The 19,248-nt window shown below is 48.5% G+C and overlaps 1 protein-coding gene across 3 annotated transcripts in view; it reads left to right on the forward strand.

Moving 5' to 3' along the window:
- DGKG (diacylglycerol kinase gamma) overlaps positions 1-19,248 on the forward strand; it is a 184,938-nt gene that overhangs the window by 61,160 nt on the left and 104,530 nt on the right. For all 3 annotated transcript variants that reach the window (XM_045029040.1, XM_045029038.1, XM_045029039.1), the window contains exons 2-3: positions 2,123-2,465; positions 13,182-13,258. In XM_045029040.1, the coding sequence (XP_044884975.1) occupies positions 2,399-2,465; positions 13,182-13,258 (144 nt within the window). In that variant the 5' untranslated portion in view covers positions 2,123-2,398. The remainder of the gene's footprint in view (positions 1-2,122; positions 2,466-13,181; positions 13,259-19,248) is intronic.

Below are 19,248 nucleotides of genomic sequence, written 5' to 3' on the forward strand. Positions count from 1 at the left end.
GTAGGTTGAACTATGAAGCTCAGCACCTCAGCTGGTGTCTAGTTAGACTGGGGCATGCATGAGAGCAAACTGGCTGAGGGTCAACCCAGACAAGAACGAGGGGATGGTGGGTGGGGGAAGCAGCTGGGGGTGATAACGTAAGAGCGGACATACTGGGTCAGACCAATGGTCCATTCAGCCCAGTATCCTGTCTTCTTAAGTGACAAATGCCAGGTGCTTCAGAAGGCATGAACAGAACAGGGTGATTATCAAGTGATCCATCTCCTGTTGTCCACTCCCAGGTTCTGGCAGTTGAAGGCAGATGGCAGAAGTAATATCAATCTGAGGGAGTGCGTCCGCCATTAGTCACTAGGGTTTGGAATTTAGGGGTGATTCTAACCCCCCCCCCCCCCCGCTGCTATCTGACCATCATATTACAGCCAGAGACCAGTCAGCTTTGTACCAGCTGCGTCCGGCTAGGAGGTGGTGGCCTTTCCTTTTGGACATGAGTCTGACTACTGTTGCCCAGATCTTTATCATCTCAGGATTAGACTGTTGCAATGTGCTGTACATGGGGCTATCCCTGAAAACCATTCAGAGACTGACGCTGGTGCAGATCGAGGTGGCTCACTTACAGAGCGGGGCATCTCCCGGGAACACATGGCCCCAGCACTCAGGGGTTGACACTGGCTGTCCACTGGTCTCCGGGTAGAGTTTAAGATGTTCGTTATGACCTGTAAAGCCCTAACTGGCCTGGGACCGGCCTACCTGAGGCATCACCTCTGCCCCATGCCATGCTGCCACAGCTGTGGTTTGCAGGGGCGCTCAAGCTGATTCTCCCTTGTTATCCAAGTGGGTGCAGGGTTTCAGAGAAGGGGAGGGGCATGGGTGGGGTCTCAGAGGAGGAGACGGGCAGGAGGCGGGGAAACGGTGTTCAGTTTTGTGCGTGTTACACACACATCTCTGTAGGAGAAAGGCCTGGCTGAATTCCTGTTATCTCTGGCTGCCCCTATGCATAGGAGCCAGAGGGGAGACATGCCGGCTGCTTCCCAGGAGCCACGTGGTGCGGTGGTTAGCAGGGAGCCTGCCAGCCCCGCTGCACAATGCCACCAACCGCGCAGTCTGACCATGCACCTCAGCTATTCTAACCTGCAGAATTCCAGTGTAATGTACCAGAGAGCCAGGCCCTAGGTCTCCAGGGAGAGCAGTGCTCACATAATAACCCACTGCAGAAATGGGTGTCGTTAAACACACGAGGGCACATGCTCCAGTGCACACTCTTTATGTGTTCCTTACCCCTATAAAACCGAGCCCAACACCAATCAATACGAAGAACAGTGCCTCTCCTGCATTCTGCCGGGTGCGGGGGGAGGGGTGATGAGTTACCTCCAAGCCAGGCAGCTCTTCAGGAGGGGCTACGTGCTTTATTCATGTTTTCCCAGCATTTACATGGGGGTTTTCACAAAACGTTAGACTTACTGGCTCAGATCCAAGCAAGTGTTTGCCCCTTTCTACTAAGCATTATGGTGACTAGGGCTGAAGACCAAGTGTCTTACTTGAGGCCCCATTTAATGTGATTGTGACTCTACCCATTTAGAAACCTGAGTCAGCACATTTCTCTAGCCATCACAGCCAGTAGTTTTGCCTTACTAGTTTAGTATCAGAGGGGTAGCCGTGTTAGTCTGGTTCTGTAGAAGCAGCAAAGAATCCTGTGGCACCTTATAGACTAACAGACGTTTTGCAGCATGAGCTTTCGTGGGTGAATACCCACTTCTTCGGATGCAAGAAGACCACTTGCATCTGAAGAAGTGGGTATTCACCCACGAAAGCTCATGCTGCAAAACGTCTGTTAGTCTATAAGGTGCCACAGGATTCTTTGCTGCCCTTACTAGTTTGTTAGTCAAATAGCTGGTCACTATTAGAGTCTGCTATTTCGAGTTCATTGTCCCCGGTCGCTTCTACATCTGCAGTGTCATCCTTTGAGAGATGCTGGAAGTGAGCCCGTTTCAGAGTAATAATTGTGCCTACTCATCCATGACTCCAAACAACTTGCATAAGCTTTGATTAAGGCTTTGAATCTACTGAGAAGCAGGCAGATAATCAGTGTAAGTGATTCTTTTGCCTGCATTTCTTCCTATTCTAGGAGTGAAGAGGCTGAAATAGCGTTCTCCAGTTGGTGTGTCTGAAGCACCTACTCATGGAATCCCTCCACACAACGGTTCTAGCGATGGGTCTGAAACACGAGGCCTCTGCATTCATCCTGCTGGTGATCTGAAATGTGTACCTGGCACCCCTGGGACAGAGCAGGCACTGACCAACAGCAATGAACCTGGGCAGCTCCTAGTTCCGCTGGTGTGGATCTTCATTCCCCCTTCACTGTGAAAGTGTGGCCTGGGCTCCCCAAGGGCTCCCCTGAAAGATGAGTGATGGTGCGTGGATCTCCCTCAGCCCGACAGAATTTGCACAGCTCCAGCAATATTCTGATTGTGAGTACTGGAATTCTCTCCCGGCTTTGCTGTCGTGTGGCTGGCTGTGGGGCGTGTAAGGGGGGAGGAATGAATGGCCTTGACAACAGCCCGGGCATCTCCAGAACTTTCTGTACAAGACAAATATGGCTGTATTCTCCTTTTCCTAGTGACTGCACCTAGAGCCCATTCCATGGTACCAGGCCATCTCCTCACTGCCTGGGAAATAGGAAAACTAAAGCACTGAGCAGTAATGACCCACTGAGGTCTTATATGGAACTTTATAGATCCTGCAGATGCTACCAGTCATCTGTGTTCTCAGAGGCTTTGCGCACATGTTGTGTGTAGGAACACGGTGCAGTTACTCTGTTTATCACTGAACCCATCACGGTGTCTTTATAGTAGTGCTGTGATGAACTCGGGTGCAGTAATACGGTAGCTGTGGAGCAGACACTCTGACTCAGCACTACAGCTGGCTGGGAATTTTTTGGCTGAATTTCTTTTGTTGGAAAATGACCGTTTGTTGAAATTGAAATATATGGGGCTGTGTATTGGTTTTGACAAAATGTTTGTTGGGAAGGTTTCCCCAGTGCAGGATGGCCTCCAGGGAGACTCAACCCACAACAGGCCAGTGGTGAGAACACTTGCTTTGGATGTGAGTGTCCCCATGGAAGTAGGCAGAGCAGGGATTGGAATGTGGGTCTTATATATCTCAGCTGTGTGCAGCTTTTGGCTGGGCTGGGCTGGGGAAAGATCTATCTCGTTCCTCACAAAAAAATTCAAAAAGGCTCCTTTTCATCCCCCAGCAGAAGGCAAACAAATGTTAACACCTTGAAGTCTTTCACAAAAGAGAATTCTTGTTCTCCAGTCAGCCCTACTCAGCATAACTCGGCAGTACTGGGTCGCCCCTGTCCCAGGAGCTGTCCTGTTTGTCACAAGTCTGGCCTCTAATGTTGGTAGAACTGGGTGGGGAGGTAGAGGGGGGGAGTTTGGTCAGGTCCGTTTTTCTCCCATTGACCTTATTACCATGATTTAATCTTTCAGAGATTAGCCTAACATCATTTTTCAGCAGCCGTGTCGCTGATTAGGGGACACTGTCTCCAGAAACATAGACTGAAGATTTTGTGGGCTTATTTCTACAGTGGCTGGATTAGACCTTCAAGTCTATTCCTGCTTTCAGGCAATGGCAGCGGCAGCGTTTTCCTGTGGTATTCTCTCTATTTTGATCCTGTGTGACTAAATCCAGGTTATCTGGACCCACCCGGGGCCCTGAGACCAGAGCAAAGAGAATTAAAAGTAAACTGGCACCCATTAAAGCATTCTAGGAAGGAACTCTTCTCAAGTATTTATAGCCGCAGCGCTCCTGAAAAGAGCCTGGTCTGAAAGCAGCTCTGCTCCCTTTGCAGGGGGTGCCTGCGGGCTCAGCGATTTTCCATCCCTGGGGTGAGGAGGAGGAGGAACAGCTACAATGGCAACATTCCGGCCCTTTAGCAGGACCTGCTTTGCATCACTAGTTGGAGGCTAGCCACTGCTTTAGGGCTGCCCGGCAGAAATCCCTCCTGCCTTCGGTTTAGGCAGCATCCGGAGGTGATGGTTTACTTCAGCTGCTCCAGAGTCATTGGGGAAGCTCAAATCTTGATCCCTTTGCACTAAACTAAAATTGTTTTACCCATTGTTTGGACCAAATCACTGTCCCGTCCTTCTCCACATTGAACCCACCCCCTGTTCTCCCTTCCAGTACTGCATCGGGTCTAGCTGCTTGTGACTGCCATCAAGGCCCTGCTGAGCACTGGCACGCTGAGCAAGAATCTACAGGAGGAAATCCTTGTCAGATAGCCTTCTGCAATCAGAAGGGGACAATCTGGCCTAGACTTAGCCAATATATTTACAGGAAAGTCTACAAAAGGGAACACTCTACAGACAGGTCAGAAAGAGCAAAACATTCCTTAGTGAGCACTTATCAGAAATGAGATTCGTAACTTCAGGGCAGTTAAAAAAATAAAGAGCCAAGAAAGACATTAAGGAGAAACAAACAAAACATTGTAAAATACAGCTGATGTTTGGGAAGCAATGATGTATGTGGAGTATCCTGCTTCTGAATCAAGTTCTGCAGCTTCAGAAAGTGGGTTCTGTTTTATTTAAGCACAGACAATAAAATAACTATGATAATGCTAAGTCCAAAAAAAAAGGTATGCAACATCTTCATTTTATTAATTGACGTTTGGCAAGAAATGGAAACTCAGAGATGAATTTGATGGAGAAAATTACTAACTTTATCTATGTTAGAGTTAGTAGTAATATCAGGGGAAATTGATATCTTACAAAATTACGCGTAGTCTCTCCATTCCCAGACCTCACTCTGTCTTTGTCCAACATTCCACAGCAGCAAAGGAAGTGTTTTGAGCACTAAAGGGCTTATGAATGTGCAATATCCTTCAAATATATTAAGAGAAAGGTGGGTTGCAATCTGAGGCTAAAAAGGATGTGACCTTGACAGACAAATCACACAATGTTGACCCTAACTTCTCATTTAAAGTGCTTCCTATTTAAATCATACATGGCCTCAATTTGACCAGCCTCACTAGTTGTTTTAATCTGGAGTACATTGTGTTACATTTTACTTGTATCTGAAACAATCTAACTTTGACTCTGATCGGCCTGTTTATCGTGTTTTATTGCAGAAAAAACATCACTAGAAGCCGGTAGTGGCGAAGAACTAAATTTTGATTTCTGGTCTGCTAATCTGCTTTTTAAGCAGATATGGCTAATGAGGGCTTGAAGGGGCCCAGGAAAATGCCTATTCCTCGGATTACTGGATCTCTTTGCAAGCGCAGTTAATTCTGTGATAATCTAAAGCTCCAATTTCCTTTCTCCTCTCGGAGAGTGAAAAGGGCTTTCTTAAACTCCCGACTGGTGCAAATAATTTTCCTTAGACAGACAGTCAAGCTCTGTGGCCAGGAGTTCTCTCACTAGGGCTTTCTCTGGCACTCAGAGCTGGTGTCTGAGCCCCGCAAACATAAATGCACGTACCCTTCCAATCCCCAGAGGTAGGGAAAGTTGGAGCCCCATTTGCATGACAGAACGTTTATTTAGCATGACGTTCTTGAGAGCCCCTGGATTGCAAAACATCGCATCTTCAGCCTAGTGCTCCCTCCAGCTCTCAGCTGCTCTGCCCTGCCTGGGTGGTTCCTGGCCAGCTGTAAACCATCCCACTGATCTGCCACTCCACCGTGGTTCACTGAGTGTGCCGCTTCTACAGCCAGGTGACCTACTTCACCTCTTTTTGCTTTTAAGCTTCCCACGTTGCTATGAAGATCTTGATCCTCTGTAGTTTTACTGATGAGTCTGATGCCTGTGTGACTCCTTGTTACTTTCCTGCTCTCTCCTCCCGTTCAGCTGCAATGTCCATCTCATCTTTTAACAGACAGTTCTTTTGCTAGACCTGGGTGTCACACCCGGACCTCACCTTGCTTGTGCCCCCCGACTCCTCTCCGTACCTGTCCCGCAAGCCCTCCACCTCATCTACTTCCACCACCACTTGGCCTGGCCCTCCCCCCTTTCCCTGAAACCTCATTGTCTGACCTGTGCATCCGCTCAGCCTTCCCATAGAAACCCCTCTTGTCTCGGCTGTGGAATCCCACCCATCCATCATGACCTCTTCACTTGGAGTCATTTCACTTTGTACTGTCCTCTGCTGCTCATGTTAGTCTCTAGCAGGGGGTAGCTGCCATGGGCATTTTCCTCCTGGCTGCTCTGGTGCTCGATCCCTCCCAAGCAGGAGGAAAGTGGCTTCCTGTCTCACATGGAAGCTGAGCGGAGGGAAGGGGCTGCCAAGTCTCCTTCCATAGCAGGCTCTTGTGCAGGTGAGGGAGGGCAGCAGAAATCTGGGGACAGAAAGGCTGTTCCCCTTCCAGGTAAGAGTCCCCTCTCCTGACCCATGGACAGCAGGCAAGGAAGATTTGCTGCAGGATGTGGGGTGGATGGAGGGGCGTGGTGCAACGTGGGGAATGCTGAGGGGCTGCAGGAGTCGGTGAGGGGGCAGGGTGTGGAGCCACACTCAGCAGCAGGGAGATGGGGGAAAGGCTGGATTCTGAAAGAAAGACTTGATAGAACCTAGTGTAACCCAGGGGGAGCCAGCAGCAGCAAGGGCCAGGTTCAGTATCTAGGGGTTCCTTTTCAACAATACAACACAAAACGGGCTCAAGCCCCTACCCAGCGGCCGGGACAATTACGCAACACCCCCTGGGTGCCTCTAAGAGGCAATACTTCCCCTCTTGCAAGCACAGAGTCTGAGTGTAGCAAAACCTTTTAATAAAAGGAGGGAATTAACTCAGCATTAATTTGGGAAAACACCACAACTAGGGTTCATAAACACAAACCATGAGTAAAAGACCCACCCCCAAGTAAGTTGGTCAGTGTCCTTTTCCCTCAGGGTCTTAAGTCCAGCAACCCAAAAGTCCCTTTAACGTGCCCATCCCTTCTCTGTACCCCACTCACAGTTGCTGTCCTTGGCTAGTGCAGCCCCAGAGTTCAGAGGTTCACCTCCCACCTTGTGTGGAAGGGGGTGGGGTAAGGAGGTACCTTACACACTGCCCTGCTCGGGCACTTGCTCGTTGCCCCAACAGCCGCTTGCCACGCCTCTGAAGGGCTCTGCCCTGGCCCTCTCCACCAGCTTCTCTGCTGGCTGCTTGCCACACCTCTCTGCCAGCCAGGCTGCTGGCCACACCTCTCCACCAGCCTCCCTGCTGGCTGCTTGCCACATGTCTCTGCCAGACAGGCTGCTCGCCACACTTCTCCACCAGCCTCCCTGCTGGCTGCTTGCCACAAGTCTCTGCCAGCTGCCCAGCTGGCCACTCACCAAGGTGTCTTCAGCCCCCACTCCCCCCCACACACAACACAGCTCTCAGTGATTTCAGCTGTTAGTGGGGGAACCCCACTGTTGGTGTACACTGGGCAGTCTCTTGAAACAGAGACACTGTCCCAAAGGAGATCTAATATTTAGACCAAGGTATCAGTGATTTCAGCTGTGCAGCATGTTACAAGACTCTCAATTGAGTCTAAATTAGCTCTTGTATTATACCATGGAGAGAGGAAGAGTCATATGGTGCCTAAGACCTATCCCCACCCTCTCTTCACTCATTGGGCTTTGGAACCCATGTTCCCTGCCTAGCGAGTTCCATTCAGTTGAGGGTGAGTCCCTCCACTGATGTATGCCAGGTGCAGTTCTGCTGCCCTCGGTTCACACAACAAGGATAACAACCCTTTATTACTCCAAATAATAAGGAGACTGGGGATCCAACACCAGCCACAAGTGATCATTTGGGCAAGCAATCCAATCATGCTGAACACCTAGGCATGATGAGGGTGTCCATGCAAATGAGATCAGCTTCTGAAGTATTTTTCCACAGCTCACCACTAGATGTTAGGGGAGAGCTCATTCAGATTCTGCTTACACCAGCATCAGTCTGGATGTTGGGAACAAGTCACGTGCAGCCTTGGGGTCAGACTTAAAAAGCAACTGGGGAGCATGAGGCAGGGCATCCTGGCCTGTTTCCCATTCCAGGGGGTCCCGAGTCACTCCTGGGTTAGATATCTCATTGTGGGTGAGTCGCCTTCAATAGCATGTGCAACTGAGGAAGGCACTTAGACTCCATGGCCTCCAGGAGCGAGTGCTGCCTTAGCAATGGCATGTGGAATCTCTCACCTCTGGGCCACTTGCTGAGACTCTGCCCAGACCATTAACTCACCAAGGGGCAGCACCAGCCAGTGGTGTTCAGTGGCCTATATGTACCATGGCCGGGTGGTCTCAGGTCAGCGATTAGTGGGAGGGTGTATGCATGGAGAAGACCACTATTCCAGCTGGCACCTTTACAGACACTCAAAGATGGGCGCTGGATAAGTGTCCCTATATACTGATGTGCGTCCTTAAAGTCAGGCTGGAGGCGTGCTGGCCAGGCTAGTGCAGCAAGGTCGCAGTGCCGCTGTCTGTGCTGTGCCCACTTCTATGCTTTCCAGAGCAGCCACTCTGCACCATTCCCACACAAGGCTCCGTCCAGCTCAAACACTGCAACGAGAACAATCATCCAGCCAGCGCTGCCTCAAAGTCTCGCTGTGAAGCAGAATCTCCATTCTGCCTGTAGGCACTGTTCTCCCTCCTGGGCACCTGCTGCTCTGGGATCCATTTTTCCTCCTTGTCTGCCACGCATGGAGGCTTCTCCTTGTTTTGCCCACCCTGTAGTGATGGCAGGTGGAGCTGGGCAGAGACCTGATAGCCTCACTAACTCCTCAGTGTGTCCTCTCCATTTGAAGTGGCAGAAGGTTCCGCTGGGCCTCTCCGGGCTGTTTCCAGGCAGGCACTTTTTCTAGTCTTGTGTTGATTTTTCTCCCTCTCCTCAGTGCCCCTGGCAGGGCGAGGGTTCTGAGAACAGGAGTCTGCAGGAAACTGGTATGTGAGGAAAAACATGGCAGTGAGGCAGGCCCAGCTAAGATGAAAGGGGCTTCTGCACACGGCCCGGCTGCGTGGTGCTCCCACTCTCTGTCTGGCAGCTGGTAGTTCAGCATCCTTGAACCTCTTGGATTGGCATCCATACGCTCTATTGTCAGATGGATACATTCAGTGGTTTGTGAGGCCTATGAACTGTTCGTTAAAGATCCCCCATCCTGTGAGGGCTCCTTGTTTCGTGGGTAGAACAGCACAGTGCTTTGTTCAAGAAACATTGCTGTGTAGTTACCTGGTCTTCAGTGTATTCTGTTAGCCATCACTTCAAAACAGATATGTTGTTTTTGTTGGATGTGGGTTCTGCAGTCTCTCTTGCTGTTTTTCCTTCATTAAAACCTTTTATATGTGGGGAAGGAAGAAAAAAAGGAAAAAAACCAATCAACCAAAACCACCCTCCAATCAGAACAGGTTTTCATCTTGGTTCAGTTGTAAGCTGCATGGGGGAAAGCCGACTGCTGCAGAGGAGCGTGTGGATCTCTCTTAGGGGAGAGTCTGATGATAGAGAATCTCCAGGTTATAGTCAGGAGCAGAGGACGGAAGAGGATAATGTAAGGGCCAGATCAGATGATAAACAGTCACATAAAAAAGAATCTGGCACATCAGAAAAAGGCAGGCTAATAAACAGGGACAAGTTTTTAAAGTGCTTGTACACAAATGCCAGAAGTCTAAATAATAAGCTGGGTGAACTAGAGTGCCTTGTGATAAAGGAGGATATTGATATAATAGGCATCACAGAAACCTGGTGGACTGAGAGCAATCAATGGGACACAATCATTCCGGGGTACAAAATATATTGGAAGGACAGAACAGGTCATGCAGGGGGAGGAGTGGCACTATATGTGAAAGAAAGTGTAGATTCAAATGAAGTAAAAATCTTAAGCGAATCCACATGTTCCATAGAATCTCTATGGATAGAAATTTCATGCTCTAGTAAAAATATAACATTAGGGATCTATTATCGACCACCTGACCAGGACAGTAATAGTGATGATGAAATGCTAAGGGAAATTAGAGAGGCTATCAAAATTAAGAACCCAATAATAGTGGGGGATTTCAATTATCCCCATATTGACTGGGAACATTTCACTTCAGGATGAAATGCAGAGATAAAATTTCTCGATACTTTAAATGACTACTTCATGGAGCAGCTGGTACGGGAACCCACAAGGGGAGAGGCAACTCTAGATTTAATCCTGAGTGGAGCGCAGGAGCTGGTCCAAGAGGTAACTATAGCAGGACCGCTTGGAAATAGTGACCATAATACAATAGCATTCAACATCTCTGTGGTGGGAAGAACACCTCAACTGCCCAACACTGTGGCATTTAATTTCAAAAGGGGGAACTATACAAAAATCAGGGGGTTAGTTAGACAAAAGTTAAAAGGTACAGTGACTAAAGTGAAGTCCCTGCAAGTTGCATGGGCCCTTTTTAAAGACACCATAATAGAGGCCCAACTTCAATGTATACCCCAAATTAAGAAAAACAGTAAAAGAACTAAAAAAGAGCCACCATGGCTTAACAACCATGTAAAAGAAGCAGTGAGAGATAAAAAGACTTCCTTTAAAAAGTGGAAGTCAAATCCTAGTGAGGCAAATAGAAAGGAGCACAAACACTGCCAACTTAAGTGCAAGAGTGTAATAAGAAAAGCCAAAGAGGAGTTTGAAGAACGGCTAGCCAAAAACTCCAAAGGTAATAAAATGTTTTTTAAGTACATCAGAAGCAGGAAGCCTGCTAAACAACCAGTGGGGCCCCTTGACGATCGAAATACAAAAGGAGTGCTTAAAGACGATAAAGTCATTGCGGAGAAACTAAATGGATTCTTTGCTTCAGTCTTCACGGCTGAGGATGTTAGGGAGATTCCCAAACCTGAGCTGGCTTTTGTAGGTGACAAATCTGAGGAACTGTCACAGATTGAAGTGTCACTAGAGGAGGTTTTGGAATTAATTGATAAACTCAACATTAACAAGTCACCGGGACCAGATGGCATTCACCCAAGAGTTCTGAAAGAACTCAAATGTGAAGTTGCGGAACTATTAACTAAGGTTTGTAACCTGTCCTTTAAATCGGCTTCGGTACCCAATGACTGGAAGTTAGCTAATGTAACGCCAATATTTAAAAAGGGCTCTAGGGGTGATCCCGGCAATTACAGACCGGTAAGTCTAACGTCGGTACCGGGCAAATTAGTCGAAACAATAGTTAAGAATAAAATTGTCAGACACATAGAAAAACATAAACTGTTGAGCAATAGTCAACATGGTTTCTGTAAAGGGAAATCGTGTCTTACTAATCTATTAGAGTTCTTTGAAGGGGTCAACAAACATGTGGACAAGGGGGATCCGGTGGACATAGTGTACTTAGATTTCCAGAAAGCCTTTGACAAGGTCCCTCACCAAAGGCTCTTACGTAAATTAAGCTGTCATGAGATAAAAGGGAAGGTCCTTTCATGGATTGAGAACTGGTTAAAGGACAGGGAACAAAGGGTAGGAATTAATGGTAAATTCTCAGAATGGAGAGGGGTAACTAGTGGTGTTCCCCAAGGGTCAGTCCTAGGACCAATCCTATTCAATTTATTCATAAATGATCTGGAGAAAGGGGTAAACAGTGAGGTGGCAAAGTTTGCAGATGATACTAAACTACTCAAGATAGTTAAGACCAAAGCAGATTGTGAAAAACTTCAAAAAGATCTCACAAAACTAAGTGATTGGGCAACAAAATGGCAAATGAAATTTAATGTGGATAAATGTAAAGTAATGCACACTGGAAAAAATAACCCCAACTATACATACAACATGATGGGGGCTAATTTAGCTATGACGAATCAGGAAAAAGATCTTGGAGTCATCGTGGATAGTTCTCTGAAGATGTCCACGCAGTGTGCAGAGGCGGTCAAAAAAGCAAACAGGATGTTAGGAATCATTAAAAAGGGGATAGAGAATAAGACTGAGAATATATTATTGCCCTTATATAAATCCATGGTACGTCCACATCTCGAATACTGTGTACAGATGTGGTCCCCTCACCTCAAAAAAGATATTCTAGCACTAGAAAAGGTTCAGAAAAGGGCAACTAAAATGATTAGGGGTTTAGAGAGGGTCCCATACGAGGAAAGATTAAAGAGGCTAGGACTCTTCAGCTTGGAAAAGAGAAGACTAAGGGGGGATATGATAGAGGTATATAAAATCACGAGTGATGTTGAGAAAGTGGATAAGGAAAAGTTATTTACTTATTCCCATAATACAAGAACTAGGGGTCACCAAATGAAATTAATAGGCAGCAGGTTTAAAACAAATAAAAGGAAGTTCTTCTTCACGCAGCGCACAGTCAACTTGTGGAACTCCTTACCTGAGGAGGTTGTGAAGGCTAGGACTATAACAATGTTTAAAAGGGGACTGGATAAATTCGTGGTGGCTAAGTCCATAAATGGCTATTAGCCAGGATGGGTAAAGAATGGTGTCCCTAGCCTCTGTTCGTCAGAGGATGGAGATGGATGGCAGGAGAGAGATCACTAAGTTTCTCTCCTGTTTGTGCAGATTGGTTTTACTGCTGGCCACTTCCCAGCAGTAATGGGCGCAACAAGTGAACAAGAGAATCTACTGATGCAGCTATAATTTTTCTGTCCCTGAAAGCAGCAGCTAGTGTTCAATGAGACACCACTCAGGACATCACCCAATTTTGCATTAAGTTCCCGTTAGAATATCTCAATCCCTTGTGGAGCATTCCTGCAGAGAGATGATGGGATTCCCTCTGACTGGGATCTGGCTTCATTTCCATGTTTTGTATATCCTTTATCCGCTTATGTATTTATTAAAGTGCCCTGGCTGCAGACGGCTACCCTCTGGAAATGTTCACCAGTCAGACTTGATAGTTTGTTTTCTCAGCTTGGGCCCAGTGCCTGGGAGTACAGCTCCCCCTGCTGGCTGCACATTGTGAAGCTGGAGCAGGAGGTTCAAAATAAGTAACTAGGAGTATGGAAGATGAGGAATAACCCCAGTTGTAATGGGGGCTGGAGCACCGGGTGCCTGCTCCAGAGAAGGGGAAATGATAGGTGGGTAAGTACATGGTACTGTTCCTAGCATGCTAAGCCTCTAGCTGTCCTGTTGCTAAATGGGTGGCTTAATATCACTGGGAAAGCTTGTGACATCACAACTTGATCTGCTGTTAATGGTTTTCATGGCAAGAGGGGAAGTCTGTTCCTTCATCAGCATCACAGTGTTTCATATACGGTTCTGTCCTCCTAGATTCCACTAAGAAGCTGAAGGATGTCTTGGAAGAGTTCCAAGGGGACGGAGTCCTCTCAAAATATAACCCAGAGCAGGTAAGGAGGTTTATAACATCAGCATGTTACATATTCATCCCCTTCCAACAGGCCAGAAAGGCTGATAAGTGTGTCATAGCTACTGAGCTAATTGCACCTCTGCCTCCCCACCCCGGTCTTTCCAAGTGCACCGTGTCTCAGGCCTTGAGCAGTCACCTATCTGAGGATGGAGTTATGTGACTCTCCCATTCTCACACCAGGCTCTGGGCTGCAATCACCCGTGCATCAACTGCAATTACATCTGCAGGCCTGATGTATGTCAAGCAACTGGAGGTCTGTTCCCTACAGGGCAATGACAGTGGTATCCAGTGACCATACTTTCTCTTGAAAGCAAGAGATCATTTATTTAGAACAAAAGCGTTTGAGAGAAAACAGATCTTAAAAACAATAGCCAGTCTGTACGCATGCCTGCCTCTCTCTAAGGCTCACCATTCCCTGGAGCTGGGGAAGGCCCTAATGTCTTCAAACACTCCAGCAGGACCCATGTTGTGTCCGCGTCAGAGCTCACAGACAACTCCCTAGACAGCCCCTGGCAACTGACCCCCTTGGCAGGAATCAAGTAACTTTTTAACTGGGTGTAGCTCTTTGATCTAGTAACTCAGATCTCCCAGCATTTCACGTGGCTAAAGCAGGACACAGAGCCACTTAGGTTTGGCCCTTCAATCCCTCAGAGATGGAGATGGAGAGGTGGGCAGGCCAAACCTTTGGACAGCCCTGAATGTGGGAAATGTTCTACTTCAGCAAGGACAGAGAGGTTTGGGGCTCACAGTGGGACAGTCCCATGAATCCCAGGGCTGTTGGGAGGACTGGTAATTCCCAGCTTTGGCAAAACCAGGCTTGCAACTTGGAGACGGGAAGCAGGATCCTTGACCCATTGTCTTTCAAGTGTGTACCTGGATGTTCTTATTTGGGAAAACTGTGTTGCTTTCCTGCTTGTCCCCTTTGAATTAAAGTATTATAGGCCTATGATAAGCATCCTATGATCCAGTATAAGTTATAGACTCGCTCTCAATAACTAGGTTACATATCAGTTTTCTCAGATTATCACAAAGCTCCTCCATGTCATACATGCCAAACCCATGAAAAAAATGCAGAAATTGGGCTTTGGGGTGGGGGGGCTTAATTGGCTTGTGAGCTTCTTGTTGGCTACTTTTTGGCTTGTGGCTTGTTGCTTGTTTGGCTTGTTGCTTGTTGTAGCTTGTTGCTTCTGTTTTTTTGATCGGCTCCCGGCAAGCAGGAGCCAGGGGGATGCCCAGCGGGCCCACCACAGTTCCAGACTGCATGCCGGGGGGATCTAGTCACAGCGTGTTGGGGTTCTTAGGGATTGGCTTGTTTTGGCCTTGTTTTGAAATGGGATTAGCTTGATTTTTTGGCTTATTGTGAAAGTCGGGGTGCTTGTTTCCTGCGTGAAAGTTGGCAACTGTGCTCCATGTCTGTCAAAGAGAGGAAAGAGTTTGCCACCTTCTCCATCAATAATATTTGAACTCCACTGGTTGGTTTGGTTGTCACCTTTTACCCAAATACCTGATCTTTGCCCCTCCCTTCTGTATCACGATCAGTGGAACTGGAGTCAGAACGCCCATGTTCCCAGGAGGGACTATTAGTGATGAGACACCAGCAGAACAGGCAGTGCACGGAGCTGGGCTGGAAGTAACGTGGCCACGTGGACAGAGCAGTGCACAGGGTTTAATAAAGTTCCACTTGTTCAGCTTACCCGCCTCCAGCCTCACTCTTTGCAAATGAAACGCGGTGGCAGCACCGGAGCGGTGAGTTCTCTGCAGCACAGCAGCTGGCAGCGTGAGCCGTGGCACTCGGTCTGACACCCCCAGCCCTGGATTGTGCAGGCACAAACCTAGCCCAGCGATGGACCTGGGCGAAGGAGGAGCTGAGCTGTGCACAGACCTGGTCATGCAGGAGGATGGCAACAGCAGCCAAGTGAAACTGCTACTTTACCATACTAGGGAACAGAGCAGAGAGGTCGGCACCGCTCTGAAGCTCACCATGGCCTCAAGCCTCACAGCAGCGCCCTGTTGCTCCCCGATGCAGAACTGCAGAGTGACTAGAGACCCATCCTAAGGGAAGGGGATAGACCCCTATGCTACTGCCTTACGCACACTGGCTGCCACATGTGATTCTGGGGACTTGTCAGCAGGGCTGTCCCTAGGGGGGTGCGGGGCCCGGGACATAGGTGCTGAGTTTCTAATCTGCTGGGGAGGTGCTCCCCCGGCTCTGCCCAGGCCCTGCCCCCACTCCACCCCTTCCCTAAGGCCCCACCCCACCTCTTCCCACCCTGCCCCCTCCTCCAAGCGTGCTGCACTCTCACTCCTCCCCCCTCCCCCCAAGCACCTTCTGACACCACAAATCATCCTATCCACAGCAAGCGGTAGGCACTGGGAAGGAGTGGGAGGTGCTGATCAGCGGGGCCTGCCAGCAGGCAGTGGGGGGAGGTTCTGGTAGGGAGGCTGCCGGTGAGCACTCCAGCCCTGGAGCGTGGGGCCCCCCAAAGTGTGGGGCCTGGGGCAGTCGCCCCGATTCACCGTACCCAAGGGCCAGCTCTGCTTGTCAGACTCCTTCATTCAGGACAGGACAGTCTACAGCACTTGGGATCCCGCCTGTGGGAGCGGCTGCTCCGGGAAGGTGATCTCAGACTAGACAGATGCTTTCCCTTGGGACGTGCAGTGGAAGCTGCAAGAGAAAGGATGACAGCTCTAGGAGGCACAACAGCCTCAGAAGTATGTACAGTGAGACAACAGCAAAGGCGAGCAGGTGGCCAGGGCTTCATATCCATCATGAGATGCATTTACCAAGGGAGACATCATGAGCAGGTAGAGGAGACGGGCTCTGCACTGGACAGCATTGCAAGGAACGTGGCAAGTTGAACCATTTTAGCAGCGTGTGCCAGAGCAGAGGAAGGATCCAGAAAGATTCAGCCAGACTTGTACAAAAGGGGGAGGGCACAGTGGGCAGCGTTGGTGACAGCATGACTCTCTCCTGGAGCCCGAGAGCATATCGGGCTCAGGCTGTGGGCCAGGAGAGAAACAAGAGACCAGACCAACCTCTGTGCATACGACAATGTTACTAGGGAAAAGCCTTGTATGATTTCAGCAGGCTAGCGGGGCCTCCTGCAGTGTGATTCCTTGGTGTGAATTGCGCTCGAACACACCCATCACAAAGAGCAGTTGCAATCTAATAACATACAATGAGTGCACAATGCAGCCCATAGAAAAATGTCACCTCCTTGTAACTAGTCTGGAAAACAACCACCGGGGCCAGCTGAAGTTTGTGGTGGTGGATGGTAAGTGCCACAGACCCCTCTTGGGGCATACAGCCGTACAAGCCATGGATCTGATCAAGGAGAGCATCAGACTGTTATAGAGGCAGAGCAAGAAGCAAAAGGGGGAGTTCCATGGACAATGGAGGTAATTTTAAGAGCCTATGGGGATGTGTTCCAAGACAAGGAGTGTCTCAAAAGAAAGCTGAAACTGCAAGTACACCCCATAGTAGAACCTGGGTGTTTACCATGAAGGAAAATTCCAATGGCACCACGTACTCTAGCATTGAGCTTAGAAGTCTGCAGAGCAGGGGCATCAAACAGGGAACAAATATTTAATAATGGACTCTTCAGTCTAGCAGTGAAAGATATAATATGATCCAGTGGCTGGAAGTTGAAGCTAGACAAATCCAGACTGAAAATAGGGAGTACATTTTTAATGGTGAGAGTAATTAACCATTGGATCAATTTACCCAAGGGTTGTGGAGGATTCTCCATTACCGACAATTTTTAAATCAAGGTGGGCTCTTTTTCTAAAAGATCTGCTCTAGGATTTATTGTGGGGCAGGTCTCTGGCCTGTGTTATACAGGAGGGCACACTAGATGATCATAATGGTCCTTTCTGGCCTTAGAATCTATAAATCATAGCACCTGTAGAGGCCAGGACAGCCATCAGCCAAATAACACATCTGGATAGACTCAGAGTCACTGAACTGGGCTTTGAAAAGATGTCACGGTCCACTGCTCACAACTCATGCCATCTCGCTAGAACTCTCCAAAGCCAGAATCTCTACAGCTGTGATGTGAGGAATGGGTTTTGGTACAACAGCCTGGAGAAAGAGTGCAACATGCTGACAACCTTTGCAACACCATTTGGTCCCTACACGTGGCTGCACATGGTGATGGGCATAAGCCCAGCACCAGATGTGTTCCAGAGATGACTCACTCAAGTGCTGGAAGGACTGCCTGGGGTGAACATAATTGCAGATGATATTCTTATTGTAGGGAGAGGAGCAACAATACAGAAACTGAACGAGATTGTGACAGAAAACAACAATCTTTTCCACTGTGATGGAGGCACAAGAATATAAAACTCAACCCAGAAAAAATATGATGCGAACAGCATGAAGTGACATACATTGGACATCTGCTCACAGCAAGGAACTGAAGGCAGGTCCCAACAAGACCAAGGCAGTTAGACCTGCCATCTCCAGTGGGTGTGAAAGGGGAATGGTGCTTCATTGGAACGATAAAAATTCTGTCCAAGTTCTGGCTGCAGTGGCAGAACCCACTCGTCAGCTCACAAGGCTGGATATTGAGTGGGACTGGGCAGGTCCCCAACAGCAAGCATTGGACACACTGAAACACATAATAATGGAGGCCCCTGTCCTGAAATACCACCAGCCAGAGGAGCCTCTGACATTCCAGTGTGATGCATCAGAGAAAGGATTGGGTGTAGCTCTTCTGCAGGAGTAGCCGGTCTCTTACGCCAGCAGAGCCCTGTCAGAGACTGAAGAGGGGTAAAGCCTGAAGAGAAAAAGAGCTTCTGGCTGTGGTGTTTGGAGTGGAATGATTCCACCCGGACACCTATGGCCATCAAGCAATAGGGCAATCAGACCACAAACCCCTAGAGACAATCATGGCAAAGCCACGTCTTAGTGCTCCAAAGAGATTTGAGCACATGTTGATGCACCTCCAGTGCTACCAGGCAGAGACCAGATAATGTCCAGGACCATTACTGGTGTTAGCTGGCACCTGAGAAGAGCACATCTACCCAGCATCAGTGAGTTGGGGCAAAGAGACCAAGGCACTGAATCTATTAACATGCTGAACTATCTACAGTTTTGGGCATTGATGACAGAACAGGGAATGCAGGGAGTTAGGTTGGAAGCAGCTCAGTCACGTGGACAGAGAGAGCCATGCACAGCGTTTAATAAAGTCCTGTCCAACGTATCTGCATTCAGCCTCACTCTTTGCAAATGAAACACCCCCACCCCCATTTTCTCCCTATATGGCTGTGCTCCCCCAATGAAACCTGTCTCTGTTCCCCCTCACACTTTCCAACCCCCACTCTTTAGCCATGAACAGGGCTGGGACAATGGACTCTCCTATCGGACTAGGTCTGGGAAGAGTCTGTCCCTTGTAACCCGTCTCCTGGGATGGCTGGGTTTTGTAGACGATGCTTTTTGAAAGGCTCAGATGAGATCCAGTAGGACAGAGCCTTTAGCAGATGTTGTAACTGTAAAGAGCTCAGGGATGTTTGGTTTAGAATCATTCGAAGCGAGGTGATTAAGAACAGGCAGTGGGTTGTCCTCAGCTAGGAGAGGCAGTGAAAGTGGCAGAACTATTCAAGAACACAACAGGGCTAGAGCCAAAGAATACAAACTGACTTTAGACCAGGAGCCAGCACAGAGGAAACTTCTTGTCTCCAAAGGTAATTACCACATGGAACAGAGCAACAAAAGGCATCACTAGGAGCTGTGCTTGGGAGCCTGTTAAAGAGCGGTGGACAGGCACTTAGGAGAAAACAGGCCTTTGTACAAATGATGTGTGGTGGGTGGACCTCAGTGAGTTCTAACTGCTTCCTGCCTACGGTGCCTTTGGCTGTTCTTCTCCTATGACGTGTCTTTCACAGTGAGTGTATCCCTCGTACACAGAAGGGATTGTGTAGGTGTAATGCATTCTGTGCAATGACTAATTACATTGAAAATGTCTTCGA

The sequence above is a fragment of the Mauremys mutica genome, chromosome 9 (assembly GCF_020497125.1).
Source record: "Mauremys mutica isolate MM-2020 ecotype Southern chromosome 9, ASM2049712v1, whole genome shotgun sequence".
Classification (NCBI taxonomy): domain Eukaryota; kingdom Metazoa; phylum Chordata; order Testudines; family Geoemydidae; genus Mauremys; species Mauremys mutica.